Here is a 14,068-nt window from a genome sequence, read left to right as displayed (position 1 = left end):
GCCAATCCGGAATGCTGGGGGTTGCCAGGATGGGCTTGCTAGCCTTTCACAGTCAGGCTTGGGACTGTCCATGCACAGTTTCTGTTGGACTTCGTATACCCTTAATAAAATAGATAGGAGGACAACTCTGTCTCTCCCATGTTCATCTCCAGTCAATCAGAGATTTGCTCTGATTCCATTGAAAAACCAACCCACTAGTACCAAACCCTTTGAATAAGGGTTAAGGTTTGAGAAGCTCTTGGAATTTTATTGAACACATGGGGCACATTCAGTCCGTAAATTTCTCTTTGACATATTGAATTGGTATAAATACAAACTCTGTGCCGATCCTAGCAAAGAGTTTAGACAGAGAGGACAACCACCTGGACTATTTGATACACTGATCCTTCTTTATTATACATCTCAAATCAAAGTCAGCATTATTTACAGAAAATGCAACACTTAAATTACCCTCCAGAAATGCATTATGCCAAGTTACTTCACTGTTTACTTCCACAATGATTGCACACAATTTGTCACAAACAGTGAGCCTCCCCTTTGAATTAACCTGAACCTAACTCCATCAAACCCAGGGAGCTGGAGCTGTCTGGGACCAGATAACCACTGGAAAAGTTTCAACAGTGGGTATCCTGTCAGCCGAGTTAACTCACCCACACAGCTGGATCAGTTATGGCCAGCGTTTCCTACAAATTTGCTGGAATCCAATAAACTGAGCCTGAAGCATGTACGGTCTACATTGGAACAAAAGGTGAAGAACACAAAGTAAATACATAAGGGGAAATAACTTTTATCGGAATAGATTTAAGGTGTTCTGGGTCTTGTTTGCTTCTGAGAAGCAAGTGGCCCTCAGCTGTGACATCGAGTGTTAATGGATAGAGTGGAATGTGGACAGGTTCATTCTGGTGCCTGTCTAGTGAACCAGCAGCAGGCACATCTGCAGACCTGACACCAGCAACCTGCAGAAACCATGGTTTAGATTAAACAACTTTCTTTGGTGTCACAGTATGTTTTACCTGCTGCTGATGTGAAGTGCAGTGTACTTCCCAGAGCTGTGTCTGATCCACAGGAGAAAGGGCCATATTTATAGTTGTGGTAGCATGAAATGAAAATCAGGCAAAGCGATAAACATTCTGCATGTCTGATGGTTTAAGAGTTAAAGTTGGTGAACTTTTATGAAAGGTCTTTGATGTAAACTGGTTTTCTTTCCGTGGAATGTTCTCTCACCATTTTCACTGCTGGAAATCAGAGTTTATACTTTATGTTGCCGAGAAGCAGATGGTCTGTGGGCAGAAGACTAGCAAGAAGATGGGCTCTGTCCCATGCTGTACATTCTAATTATGAAGGCAGCATTTTCAGAAAGAATGAGGGATAAATGGTAGTCTCCCCACCTCTCCTTAAACCAACATCAATTTCTGTACAACACAACCAACACATGAATTCGAGGCAAGTCAGCCAATTTCTAACAGTAAAGTTCGACCTTTAGGAACTTTGGATGAAAACAAGTGAAACTTTTATTCTCAGGCAAAGTTTAAAATCATTTTGGTGAGAAGATCTCACAGAGTGAAGAGCTGCCATGATATCGTCCTGCTCCCAACCTGCCAGGCTCCCTGGCTCCTTAAGGACCCCTGCAGTCATTAACATGTGAGTATCAGCAGGCAGGATAGAAAGAAGCAGAATCTATCACAACTGTGCCTGCTTCATGGTCAGAGTTTGATCTGCTGACGGACTGGTACGTAGACACAGACATCTGTGCTGCGCTGACCATGAACCTCAGACAGGTCCTGACAATGACCCTGTGCTCCTTGCTCTCATCATTGTTAGCGCACTAAGGCCAGTTTGAGTGAAGCATACTGGAATCTGGTTTTAACTCTGGAACAAGATACTCACTGCAAGGGGGTAGCCACACATAAAATGTAGAGGTTTCTGAGGGGCTGCCTACTGTGGATACTGTATTCCTGGGGAAAGGGAGGGGTGCAGGGATCATAAAACACAATGATGCTGGTTCTGAATGCATTAATTGACTCAAGATGACCAAAATTCCAAACCATGGTCAAACCCTGTGCTGAGACCCAAAGACACTGGACAGTGGGAGAGAAGCTCTTGTGTTTTTAGAATATTTTTCATACCCCAGGTGCTTCAGACACTTTAGAGCTAAAGACCTAAGTGTGAAGTGTTGCAGTGCAGGAAGTGTGGCGCCAACTGCACACGGCAAGCTAACACGAAAGCCACTTGGGTAAATATCAGCGAGGCCCTCTACCCCACCTCCCAGCACAGTCAGAGGGTGATGGAGTGAAACAAGGAGGGGATGATGGGCTTCTGGGTTGGGGGTGGACGGACACAACTGTACCTGTGTCCTACCTCAGTGACTGGAGATAATGTTTTTAAAATTAAATACCAACAGGATGGTGTCTCATCAGTTCTGGTTTCTTTTTATATATGGTACACACACAGAAATACAGTAAGTTTTTAGTTAACTGGTGGATCACTGGGAGTGGTTTAAGAAGCAGAGCTGACTGTTTCTGTCCAGGCGTTAGAAATATCAGCAAAGTCCCAGTAGCCTCACTGGAATTTTCAAACATTGCTTTAATACAACCAGTTGAACTGTGTCAGATTAGGCGTGGTAAGGTCTGACCAGAAGGTCTCACTGTCCAGTTTCTTGGATTGGAGCAGGGATTCCCAATGTTTTTTATGCCATGGACCAAAACAAGAGGTCTTGGACCCCAGGGTGGCAACCCCTGGACTGGATGGAGGGGGGAGGGGGAGGGCAGTGGTGGGATTTTACACCATCAGAACCAGCCTCTCAAAGGCTGAGAATAGTTTAATCGCCCAGCTGTGGCACATCTCCCCAAGTGGGCAATTTTTACTTTACTAAATGCTGAACTCCAAAAGCCATTTTGATTTTATTTGAGGAACTGACCTGCTGATTTAATTGCATTCTAGCTTGTTGGAACATCTGAAGTTAGGGTCTTGTTCTGAGGAGTTGAGGGAACTGAATAAAATCTATTAATGGGACTTGAAACAAACACAAAAGTTTGAGTTACTTATAGGCAAAATGTAATTTCCTTCCCACTGAAACCAGAATTATGTGACTGCACACCAGAGCAACACAACTCACCCAAATGAGATAACCATAGACTGATTAATACAATCTAGGCTTTGAAATATTCATATTATGACAATGCTTGCCTATGACATTTTACAAACTGGATCCGGATTTGCTTTTCAGTTACTTTACAGCTGTTGGCTACATTGATGCTTGGAAATTGGGTGAGGAAGGTGACGCAGAGTGACAGAATTATGAAAAAGGAATTTTTAAAAACACACATAGTTTCATAAACTAAAAGCACCATTGTGAAGAGTAAGTGAAGATACAAAGACCCCACACAGTGAGGCTAATATCAAGCTACCCGTAGCTCTTGCTAGTGCCTGCCCCTAAGTACTTCTCCCTTTGGCTGACTCCAGCATGCCCCCAGGTTGGTGCTGGCTGTAAGTATTGATGATATGTTTGGTAGGCACACAAAGAGTCTAGTTATGTGCAAAGTAAAAACAGTGCAGTTCTGCACTGTGACAATTTTTTTCTCAGCAACATCTCCAGATCTTCTCTACTCCCAATGCATTGCACATCTCACCCCACATCTCGGGAGTCTGTACAAGGCTAAACCAAAGCCGAAGGAAATATAAAACCAATTATTATTTATCAGATCAACCCGAGCGACTGAGAGGTCTACTGAAGTAGTTCACCAAGACCTGATGCATCAATCATTCAGCTGGACCCTGGGTCACTCCTGTCTGCTTACCACAAAGCAGCAACTGGGGACTTTTCATTTCTGGGAACGATACATTGAATTCATGTTTTCACCCCCAGTAGGGCATCTACAGTAGCAGTACTTGCAAGCTGTTTCTGATTGCTCCCTGTCCCAGTGACGGAATAGGATGCACATACAGTGAGCAGCATGTTCTTTAATTCTAGTGATGTTTAAGATAGATACGGTAAATGTCAAAACTGGCTCAATAACATGTGACCTGTTTCATTCACTTACTAGATCTTTGGTTGGAAAATAGTAGTTTGTGTAATTTGTAACATGGTTCCAATGACAAATTAAATACTTGCAGAGACACCTTCAAAAATAACCATTATTTCCTCAAATGGGACGAGAAGACTCAAGTTAAAATAACATTAAACAGAGCTAACAAATGTAAAAGCATTTTAAATGGTCTGTGATTTATGAAAAATGATGAAATACTAATTGTGTGGAAGGCTTCCGAACAAAGTCAGGGATTTTTAGGGTCACTTTAGTTTTTAAACTACAGCCTTGGTCAGTGGATTTTATTGCATGATTTTGCAGCTTAAGTTGATCTTGGTCAGATTTACTGGGAACAAGGGAAATTTGCCCCTCTAGGAGAACAGCTTCCTGAGATGGCTGATGCAGAACCATCGCAAGGTCGCAGAGCACGGGTTCAAAATGAGAAGCAACAAGATACCTCAATGGTAATCCACAGCAGCAAGCTGTTCAGGAACTTGACTCAGATTGATTGCCAGGGTAATATATCTGCAAAGAAATCTCAAGGTCAATTGCAAAATTAAGTTCATGAGTGGCATTTAATTTCTGACAAGGGGTGGGGACAGTGAAGAAGAATCACGGAGTTGGGATGCAAAGGACCATTATCATTATTGTCTTGTGTAAACCTCCTCATCTCCACAGCCTCCACCCTCTCCATATTCCTCAGTTACTCTTCATTCCTCTTACTAGCAGTGCATTTCCTCATCATTGCTTGCAGGACACGATGAAGGCACATTGATATCCTCCAACTGTACTAGGTGTTGTGCTAAGTGATCGTGTGTTACCACCATCGGGGTGGCTACAGGACGAGTGTCTGCCAGCCTACAGAAAGCACATTGCCTGGCATCAAGAATTCAACTCTAATCGATTTGGGGTCTTCATAAAAATCACTGACATCGGCCAACAAATGACTAGGGCGTTTCCTTCTCCTCCCAGCACCAGTCCCATTCCCTTTAGTTTTGGTGCCAACCATGAGTCACTGCTACTGTTCCCTGGACTGAGACTGCCCCAGAGTCACTTCACTTCCACAACTGTCTACCCGTGCAGGATTGAGTGCAGAGTCGACGAGCTAAGACAGTAGCACTAGTGCACACCGTGCCACACAGCTGATCAAAGATACAATACATAATACAGATTCTGGGTACTGTACACAAATTTGGTTATGTTCAGTAAGGCTGTCTTGAAGTTCAGTATAAAATGGGCTTTACATATTTCTCAAAAATCAACTTTACGTCCTTAATACACATTTACACAGAACCAGCTGGGATATACTGCTTTCCAGAACTCTGGATACCAGTCGGTACTTCGTATCACATTCTTCAGTGGCCAAGTGCCTAAGTAGTAAAATAGCTTATAAATACTCTCTGCACGGATCTCCGATCGTTCGCCTATGGGTTCAGGTGCTTTGGTCCCACCTCCTGAAAGAGCGAGGTGTAAAACTCCGGTTCCAGCAGCTTGTTGCGATACTTGTGGACGATGTCAGCGATCTTCTGCTTCCTACGCACATGGGGTGGGTTGTAGGAGTCGCTCTCCAGTCTCTTCCGTCGGCAAATGTTTATAATCGTCTGTCGGACCAAAAACCCTGCAGCAGGAAAACATGCATGTGGGTGATTAATACAGTTGTTCCTGTAAACACTCCCATCCCTGTATTCACTCTCTGAAATTGGCCAACCCCATGCTGAGCAGCGTAGGTACAAAGTCATGCACGAACTGTATGAAAAAGCATTTTAATGCCTCCCCCCCTCCATCCTCCCACCTTTGTTTTCAAGGTCTGTGAATGATGAATTCACTCAACACCCTGCAAGCATGCTGCCCACACAAGTCAAACACTGTTGTTACTGCAGGGCCTATGGTTGTTGATCATTAACTGGTAAACACAATACCTGATTAACATTTGGAGAACAGCAGCTAGAGAATGCAAGTTAGTTTGAAAACTGGAACTAAGCAGATATAGGAGACAGAAGGCAATATTAAGCAGTGAAATTCTTGCAAAAGCCAACTGGTTCTCCATTGGCACTGAAGGAATCCGAGTGACCACACCCATCTTTGCCTGTGCACAACCCTATCCAACTTCAAGGATAGCTAATGAACCTCAGCTTGGCTACAACTAGCCCTAGCCCAGAACCCTGCAGGCTCATCACTCCGCTGTTCAGAAACAGCTTCAATTTTTCAAGTTATTCTGAAATAACACTTTTACATCTTGAATGTTTGCCCAGTTCTACAGTTTCATATTCAGATTGATCACATGTACACAGTAACATATAGTGAAATGTGTGGTTTGCATTAACGACCAACACACACGCTTTGCCACACACTCCGATGCCAACATAGCATGCCCACAATGCTCAGCAGAACATAAGCAAAAACAACAAAAGAAGACAATAACAGCAAGAAGAGCCTCTTTTCACATCCCTCCCACCTACCCCACAGACTGGCCTCCAATGCAAGACAGGCTAATCCCTGGGTCTCCAGTCCTTGAGCAGGTCTGTGCTGTACCACTGAGACTACACCAAACATTGCTTTTAAACAACTTTCATTCTCAATCACCTTTCCACTAACCACGTGTGGAAGGCACCCCACACCCCTGTAAGTCCCTGCCTCTATCAGCTCTCCTCAGACTTGTTGTCAGTGGGTCCATGAAATCTATTCAATCTATTTGTCCTGTCACACATTACTGACAGCCCATACTGCCCCTCTGATATGCCGAGAAACCTCATTAATATGTACAAGCCACCCCAATACCTGGTCTGATCTGTGCTCCTATCTCACAGTTCATCCCAAAACATGGCCTCTCTGAGCTGGGGAGACTGCTGGGATTTATAGTCCAGGTCCTCATATGGGGTAGCTAGTTGTGCATTTAAAATTTCAGTAATATTTGATAAATACTGTAAATATATTGTGTGAGTGAGTGAGCCAGTGAAGGAGTGGAACTTTGAGGCTTTGACTCGAGAAGCTTCGACGAGAAGAGGCGGAGGACGAACTTGTTCCCAGTTAGGCTTTACAATGTCTCCTGAGACGGTGATGTGCCTCTCCTGTGAGATGTGGCAGTCTTGGAGGAACTCCCCCCTCCTGCAGTCACATCTGCCAGAAATGCTTGCGGCTGGTCGGTCTGGAAGACCGTGTGAGGGATCTGGAGCAGCAGCTGGATGACCTCCGACTCATAAGGGAGAATGAGGCAGTCATAGATGAGAGCTACAGGGAGGTAGTCACACCTAGGCTGCTGGAAGCAGGTCGTTGGGTGACAGTCCGGGGGGCGGGGGGGAGTGAAGGAGAGTAGACAGGTAGTGCAGAGCACCCCTGTAGCCATTTCCCTGAATAATAAGTTTACCGTCCTGGATGCTGTTGGTGAGGACGACCGACCAGGTGTGAGCCACGGTGGCAGGGCCTCTGGCACTGAGTCTGACCCTGTGGTGCAGAAGGATGGGACGGAGAAGAGGAGAGCTGTCGTCATTGGAGACTCTATAGTCAGGGGAGCAGACAGGAGATTTTGTGGACGTGAGAAGGACACCCGCATGGTTTATTGCCTCCCGGGTGCCAGGGTCCGGGATGTCTCTGACCGGGTGCATGACATCCTGGTACGAGAGGGAAAGCAACCATAAGTCATGATACATGTTGGGACCAACGACATAGGCAGGAAGAGGGATGAGGTCCTGAAGTGTGAGTTTTGGGAACTAGGCAGAAGGCTGAAGAACAGGACCTCAAGGGTGGCGTTCTCAGGATTGCTGCCAGTACTACGTGACAGTGATGGTAAGAATTGGAGGAGATGGCAGTTGAATGCGTGGCTGAGGAGTTGGTGCAGGGGGTAGGGTTTTAGATTTTTGGATCATTGGGATCTCTTTTGGGGAAGGTGGGACCTGTACAAATTGGATGGGTTGCACCTGAACTCGAGGGGGAGCAATATCCTTGCAGGTAGGTTTGCTAGCATGGTTCGGGAGGGTTTAAACTAATTTGCAAGGGGGATGGGACCCGGAGTGATAGAGCAGTGAAAGAAGTGCAAGGAGTAAATCCAGATCTAACATATAGAGAGGATTTGAGGAAAGAGAAGCAGAAAGGTAAAGAACTGGGTCAGGTACAAATCTCTCAGTGGGTGAGCATCTGGGGGGACAGTGATCACTGCTCCCTGGCCTTTAGCATTATCATGGAAAAGGATAGAATCAGAGAGGACCGGAAAATTTTTAATTGGGGAAGGGCAAATTATGAGGCTATAAGGCTAGAACTTGTGGGCATGAATTGGGATGATGCTTTTGCAGGGAAATGTACTATGAACATGTGGTCAATGTTAAGGGATATCTTGCAGGATGTTAGGGATAAATTTGTTGCGGTGAGGAAGATAAAGAATGGTAGGGTGAAGGAACCATGGGTGACAAGTGAGGTGGAAAATCTAGTCAGGTGGAAGAAGGCAGCATACATGAGGTTTAGGAAGCAAGGATCAGATGGGTCTATTGAGGAATATAGGGTAGCAAGAAAGGAGCTTAAGAAAGGGCTGAGAAGAGCAAGAAGGGGGCATGAGAAGGCCTTGGCAAGTAGGGTAAAGGAAAACCCCAAGGCATTCTTCAATTATGTGAAGAACAAAAGGATGACAAAAGTGAAGGTAGGAACGATTAGAGATAAAGGTGGGAAGATGTGCCTGAAGGCTGTGGAAGTGAGCGAGGTCCTCAATGAATACTTCTCTTCGGTATTCACCAATGAGAGGGAACTTGATGACGGTGAGGACAATATGAGTGAGGTTGATGTTCTGGAGCATGTTGATACTAAGGGAGAGGAGGTGTTGGAGTTGTTAAAATACATTTAAGACGGATAGGTCCCCGGGGCCTTACAGAATATTCCCCAGGCTGCTCCATGAGGTGAGGGAAGAGATTGCTGAGCCTCTGGCGAGGATCTTTATGTCCTCGTTGTCCACGGGAATGGTACCAGAGGACTGGAGGGAGGCAAATGTTGTACCCTTGTTCAAAAAAGGTAGTAGAGATAGTCTGGGTAATTATAGACCAGTGAGCCTTACGTCTGTGGTGGGAAAGCTGTTGTAAAAGATTCTTAGAGATAGGATCTATGGGGATTTAGAGAATCATGGTCTGATCGGGGACAGTCAGCATGGCTTTGTGAAGAGCAGATCGTGTCTAACAAGCCTGATAGAGTTCTTTGATGAGGTGACCAGACATATAGATGAGGGTAGTGCAATGGATGTGATCTACATGGATTTTAGTAAGGCATTTAACAAGGTTCCATATGGTAGGTTTATTCAGAAAGTCAGAAGGCATGGGATCCAGGGAAGTTTGGCCAGGAGGATTCAGAATTAGCTTGCCTGCAGAAGGCAGAGGGTTGTGGTGGAGGGAGTACATTCAGATTGGAGGGTTGTGACTAGTGGTGTCCCACAAGGATCTGTTCTGGGACCTCTACTTTTTGTGATTTTTATTACCGACCTGGATGTGGGGGTAGAAGGGTGGGTTGGCAAGTTTGCAGACAACACAAAGGTTGGTGGTGGTGCAGATAGTGTAGAGTAGTGGTCGCCAACCCGTCGATCGCGATCGACTAGTTGATCTTTGAGACTTTCCTAGTAGATCCCGAAAAAAAAAAAACACAAATACACAAATACTGTTGAGAGATTGTTTCCGGGTTGCGGGGTTTTAGTTACGTTCTTTCTGCCCAGTGCGCATGCGTGTAGCTCCCCCGCACTACACAGTGTACTTCAGTGGTCCCCAACCACCGGGCCGGGAGGAAACAATATGAGTCAGCTGCACCTTTCCTCATTCCCTGTTAGCCCACTGTTGAACTTGAACGCACTCGAGGTCATGAGTCACCTAAACGCAGTGAAACCCTCGCACCAGGGATCACTGGTTGGCCTCGGGCGGCCGGCGGGAAGTGCTGTTGCTACTGGCCTGGAGCACTGCCTCTAAACCTGTTTAGCACACCGAATGTTCGCGGGGAAGCCGGTGCTAAAACATTCGCAGATGGCCTAATTCGGGCTCAGCATTTCATAAGTATCAAAGCAGCTACCTCGCTGTGATCTACTGAAACAAACTTTTGTTGGCCGATAGATCCTACCGGGGGTGGGGGTGGGTCCACTCCCTGTTACACTCCTCGCTCGGTTGGTCGCCCTGTCCAGACTGCGACTGCCGCCCCCCCACCGGTACGGGGACCTCCGGCCCTGACATTGTCCTCTCACCCAACCCACTGCACTCGGCCAAGGCGTCAGGTGGCGGGCGGCTGTCCGAGGCAATGAAGCCCTCAAAACTGCTTCAGTACCTTGAGTCCAAGCACCCAGCACTTAAAGGCAAACCCGTTGAGTTTTGTGAGCAGTGCGGGACAGAAGCTAAGTGCCAAGAGCTGCGAAATTGCGGAATAGACTGGACATATGAAACCTGCTTTGAGTATTGCTGTATTCTCGTGTTTAACACCCCCCCCAACCCCCCGTCGTCCAGTCCGCAAGAATATTGTCAATATTAAACTGGTCCGCAGTGCATAAAAGGGTGGGTACCCCTGGTGTTCTTACATTATTTCTACTTCCGGGTTGCAGGGTTTTACTTCCGGTCTTTTCTGCCCCGGTGTGCATATGTGTAACTACTTGCTCTGGGGTTGATCTTGCCTTGAACTAAAGCTGAGGGAGAGGACCTTGGGCTTAAAAAGGTTGGTGACCACTAGTGTAGAGGAATGTGGAATGTCGAAGATTGCAGAGTGACATTGATAGGATGCAGAAGTGGGCTGAGAAGTGGCAGATGGAGTTCAACCCGGAGAAGTGTGAGGTGGTACACTTTGGAAGGACAAACTCCAAGGCAGAGTACAAAGTAAATGGCAGGATACTTGGTAGTGTGGAGGAGCAGAGGGATCTGGGGGTACATGTCCTCAGATCCCTGGAAGTTGCCTCACAGGTAGATAGGGTAGTTAAGAAAGCTTATGGGGTGTTAGCTTTCATAAGTCGAGGGACAGAGTTTAAGAGTCACGAGGTAATGATGCAGCTCTAGAAAACTCTGGTTAGGCCACACTTGGAGTACTGTGTCCAGTTCTGGCCGTCTCACTATAGGAAGGATGTGGAAGCATTGGAAAGGGTACAGAGGAGATTTACCAGGATGCTGTCTGGTTTAGAGAGTATGGATTATGATCAGAGATTAAGGGAGCTTGGGCTTTACTCTTTGGAGAGAAGGAGGATGAGAGGAGACATGATAGAGGTGTACAAGATATTAAGGGGAATAGACGGAGTGGAAAGCCAGCGCCTCTTCCCCAGGGCACCACTGCTCAGTACAAGAGGACATGGCTTTAAGGTAAGGGGTGGGAAGTTCAAGGGGGATATTAGAGGAAGATATTTTACCCAGAGAGTGGTTGGTGCGTGGAATGCACGGCCTAAGTCAGTGGTGGAGGCAGATACACTAGTGAAGTTTAAGAGACTACTGGACAGGTATATGGAGGAATTTAAGGTGGGGGGGGTTATATGGGAGGCAGGGTTTGAGGGTCAGCATAACATTGTGGGTCGAAGGGCCTGTACTGTGCTGTACTATTCTATGTTCTATGATTGATGTGGATTTTGCCAGACCACTCACAGGCACAAATTTATTGACAGTGGATGCAGCTACAATGTGGCCAGAAGTGCTCCCAACAGCCTCCACTACAGCCTTGCACAATGTGGAGAAGCCTCTTTTCAAGAAAGGTTCTCCAGAACACTACGTAACTATGAAAATGTAACTATGAAAATGGACAAGGGAGAGCCAGTGGATGTAGTGCACCTGGACTTACAGAAAGCTTTTGATAAAGTCCCACAAAGGAGATTAGTGGGCAAAATTAGGGCACATGGTATTGGGGGCAGAGTACTGACATGGATTGAAAATTGGCTGGCTGACAGGAAACAAAGAGTAGCGATTAACCTTTCGGAATGGCAGGCTGTGACCAGTGGGGTACTGCAAGGTTTGGGGCTGGGACTGCAGCTGTTTACAATATACATTAATGATTTAGATGAAGGGATTAAAAGTAACATTAGCAAATTTGCCGATGACACAAAGCTGGGTGGCGGTGTGAAATGTCAGGAGGATGTTATGAGAATGCAGGGTGACTTGGACAGGTTGGGTGAGTGGGCAAATGTATGGCAGATGCAGTTTAATGTGGATAAACGTGAGGTTATCCACCTTGGTGGCAAGAACAGGAAGGCAGATTACTATCTAAATGGAGTCAAGTTAGGAAAAGGGGAAGTACAACGAGATCTAGGTGTTCTTGTACATCAGTCAATGAAAGCAAGCATGCAGGTACAGCAGGCAGTGAAGAAAGCTAATGGCATGCTGGCCTTTATAACAAGAGGAATTGAGTATAGGAGTAAAGAGGTCCTTCTGCAGTTGTACAGGGCCCTGGTGAGACCACACCTGGAGTATTGTGTGCAGTTTTGGTCTCCAAATTTGAGGAAGGACATTCTTGCTATTGAGGGAGTGCAACGTAGGTTCACAAGGTTAATTCCCGGAATGGTGGGACCGTCATATGTTGAAAGATTGGAGCGGCTGGGCTTGTATACACTGGAATTTAGAAGGATGAGAGGGGATCTGATTGAACTATATAAGATTATTAAGGGATTGGACACGCTGGAGGCAGGAAGCATGTTCCCGCTGATGGGTGAGTCCAGAACTAGAGGCCACAGTTTAAGAATAAGAGGTAGGCCATTTAGAACAGAGATGCGGAAAAACGTTTTCACCCAGAGAGTGGTGGATATGTGGAATGCTCTGCCCCAGAAGGCAGTGGAGGCCAAGTTTCTGGATGCATTCAAGAGAGAGTTAGATAGAGCTCTTATAGATAGCGGGGTCAAGGGATATGGGGAGAGGGCAGGAACGGGGTACTGATTGTGTATGATCAGCCATGATCACAGTGAATGGCGGTGCTGGCTAGAAGGGCCGAATGGCCTACTCCTGCACCTACTGTCTATTGTCTATAACACTTAGTCAGTGACAATGGACCACAGTTTGTGGTGGAACAGTTTCAGTTATTCCTAAAAATGAATGGAATAAGACATATTGCATCTGCACTGTACCACTACGCTACAAATGGCTTGGCGGAAAGGTTTGTCCAGAGTCTGTAAAATGCACTGTGAGCAACGTCAACAGAACACACTACACTGACACTAACTCTGCAGCTCACCAATTTCCTCCTTGCATATCATAACACAAAATACTCCATTACCAGCAATGCACCAGCTACACTTTTCCTGGGTTGTCCCTTGGATCTGCTCAAATTCAATCTCAGGAGGAGTATGCAGGACCAACAGCCGAGTCAAACTGAGGGCTTCTCAAACATAGAGGTTCGATATTTCACTCCTGACAAGCCATCCTGGCAAGGGACTACAGAGGTGATCAAAAGTGGGTACTCGGAAAGATTAAGGACAGAACTGGACCACTCTCCAACACGGTGGTGATTGTGTCTGATGTCATCTGGAGATGACACATTGATCAGTTGAGGAGACCAGAGTCAAATGTTAGAGAAAAAAAAGATGTTCAGAGCTATCAGAATCACTTCCTGCAGCCTCAGAGTCAACTCCTACAACCAACACAGAGAAGGGCCATTGAACATATGATTTTTTTTACGTTCTATCGCTCAGCAGTAGTGAACCACCTGATTGGCCTATCAGAGTTCTCTTTGGGAACTAGTTGTCTGATCTGGCAATTCTTCACGATTGCACTTAATTAAAAAAAAACCTGAGATTGTTTCACAGCCACAAGTCTCACCTGCCAAGCAGAGTGATCTCCCTCATCAGGAAAGAGAGTATTCCACAAGAGTAAGAAATACAACATAGTGATTAAATCTTAGGTCTGAATGGGTAGTTGTATGATATTGTGTACTGTATTTATGCTGAGATGCATTCATATTGAGTTGGAGTTTATAGCTAAGCAGGGAGGAACATTGTGCATTTAATATTTCAGTAATATTTGATAAATACTGTAAATATATTATTTGATTAAGCATTTGTTGTTTAAATAATTCATTACCAGCTGTACGTAAAAGTACTTGAATGGCATAGGTCATCATGCCACCACATTATACGTGCA

General features: G+C 45.7%; 1 protein-coding gene across 8 annotated transcripts in view; it reads right to left on the bottom strand.

The window, feature by feature from the left end:
• Positions 1 to 368: 368 nt before the first annotated feature.
• The window catches only part of ralgapb (Ral GTPase activating protein non-catalytic subunit beta), a 166,714-nt gene continuing 153,014 nt past the window's right edge, over positions 369 to 14,068 (bottom strand). For all 8 annotated transcript variants that reach the window (XM_073062270.1, XM_073062269.1, XM_073062273.1 and 5 more), the window contains one exon: positions 369 to 5,643. In XM_073062270.1, coding sequence (XP_072918371.1) covers positions 5,450 to 5,643 — 194 coding nt within the window. In that variant the 3' untranslated portion in view covers positions 369 to 5,449. The remainder of the gene's footprint in view (positions 5,644 to 14,068) is intronic.

The sequence above is a fragment of the Hemitrygon akajei genome, chromosome 11, assembly GCF_048418815.1.
Source record: "Hemitrygon akajei chromosome 11, sHemAka1.3, whole genome shotgun sequence".
NCBI classification, from domain to species: domain Eukaryota; kingdom Metazoa; phylum Chordata; class Chondrichthyes; order Myliobatiformes; family Dasyatidae; genus Hemitrygon; species Hemitrygon akajei.
Note: the sequence above shows the minus strand (reverse complement) of the source record. Positions and strands in the feature narration are given on the sequence as shown.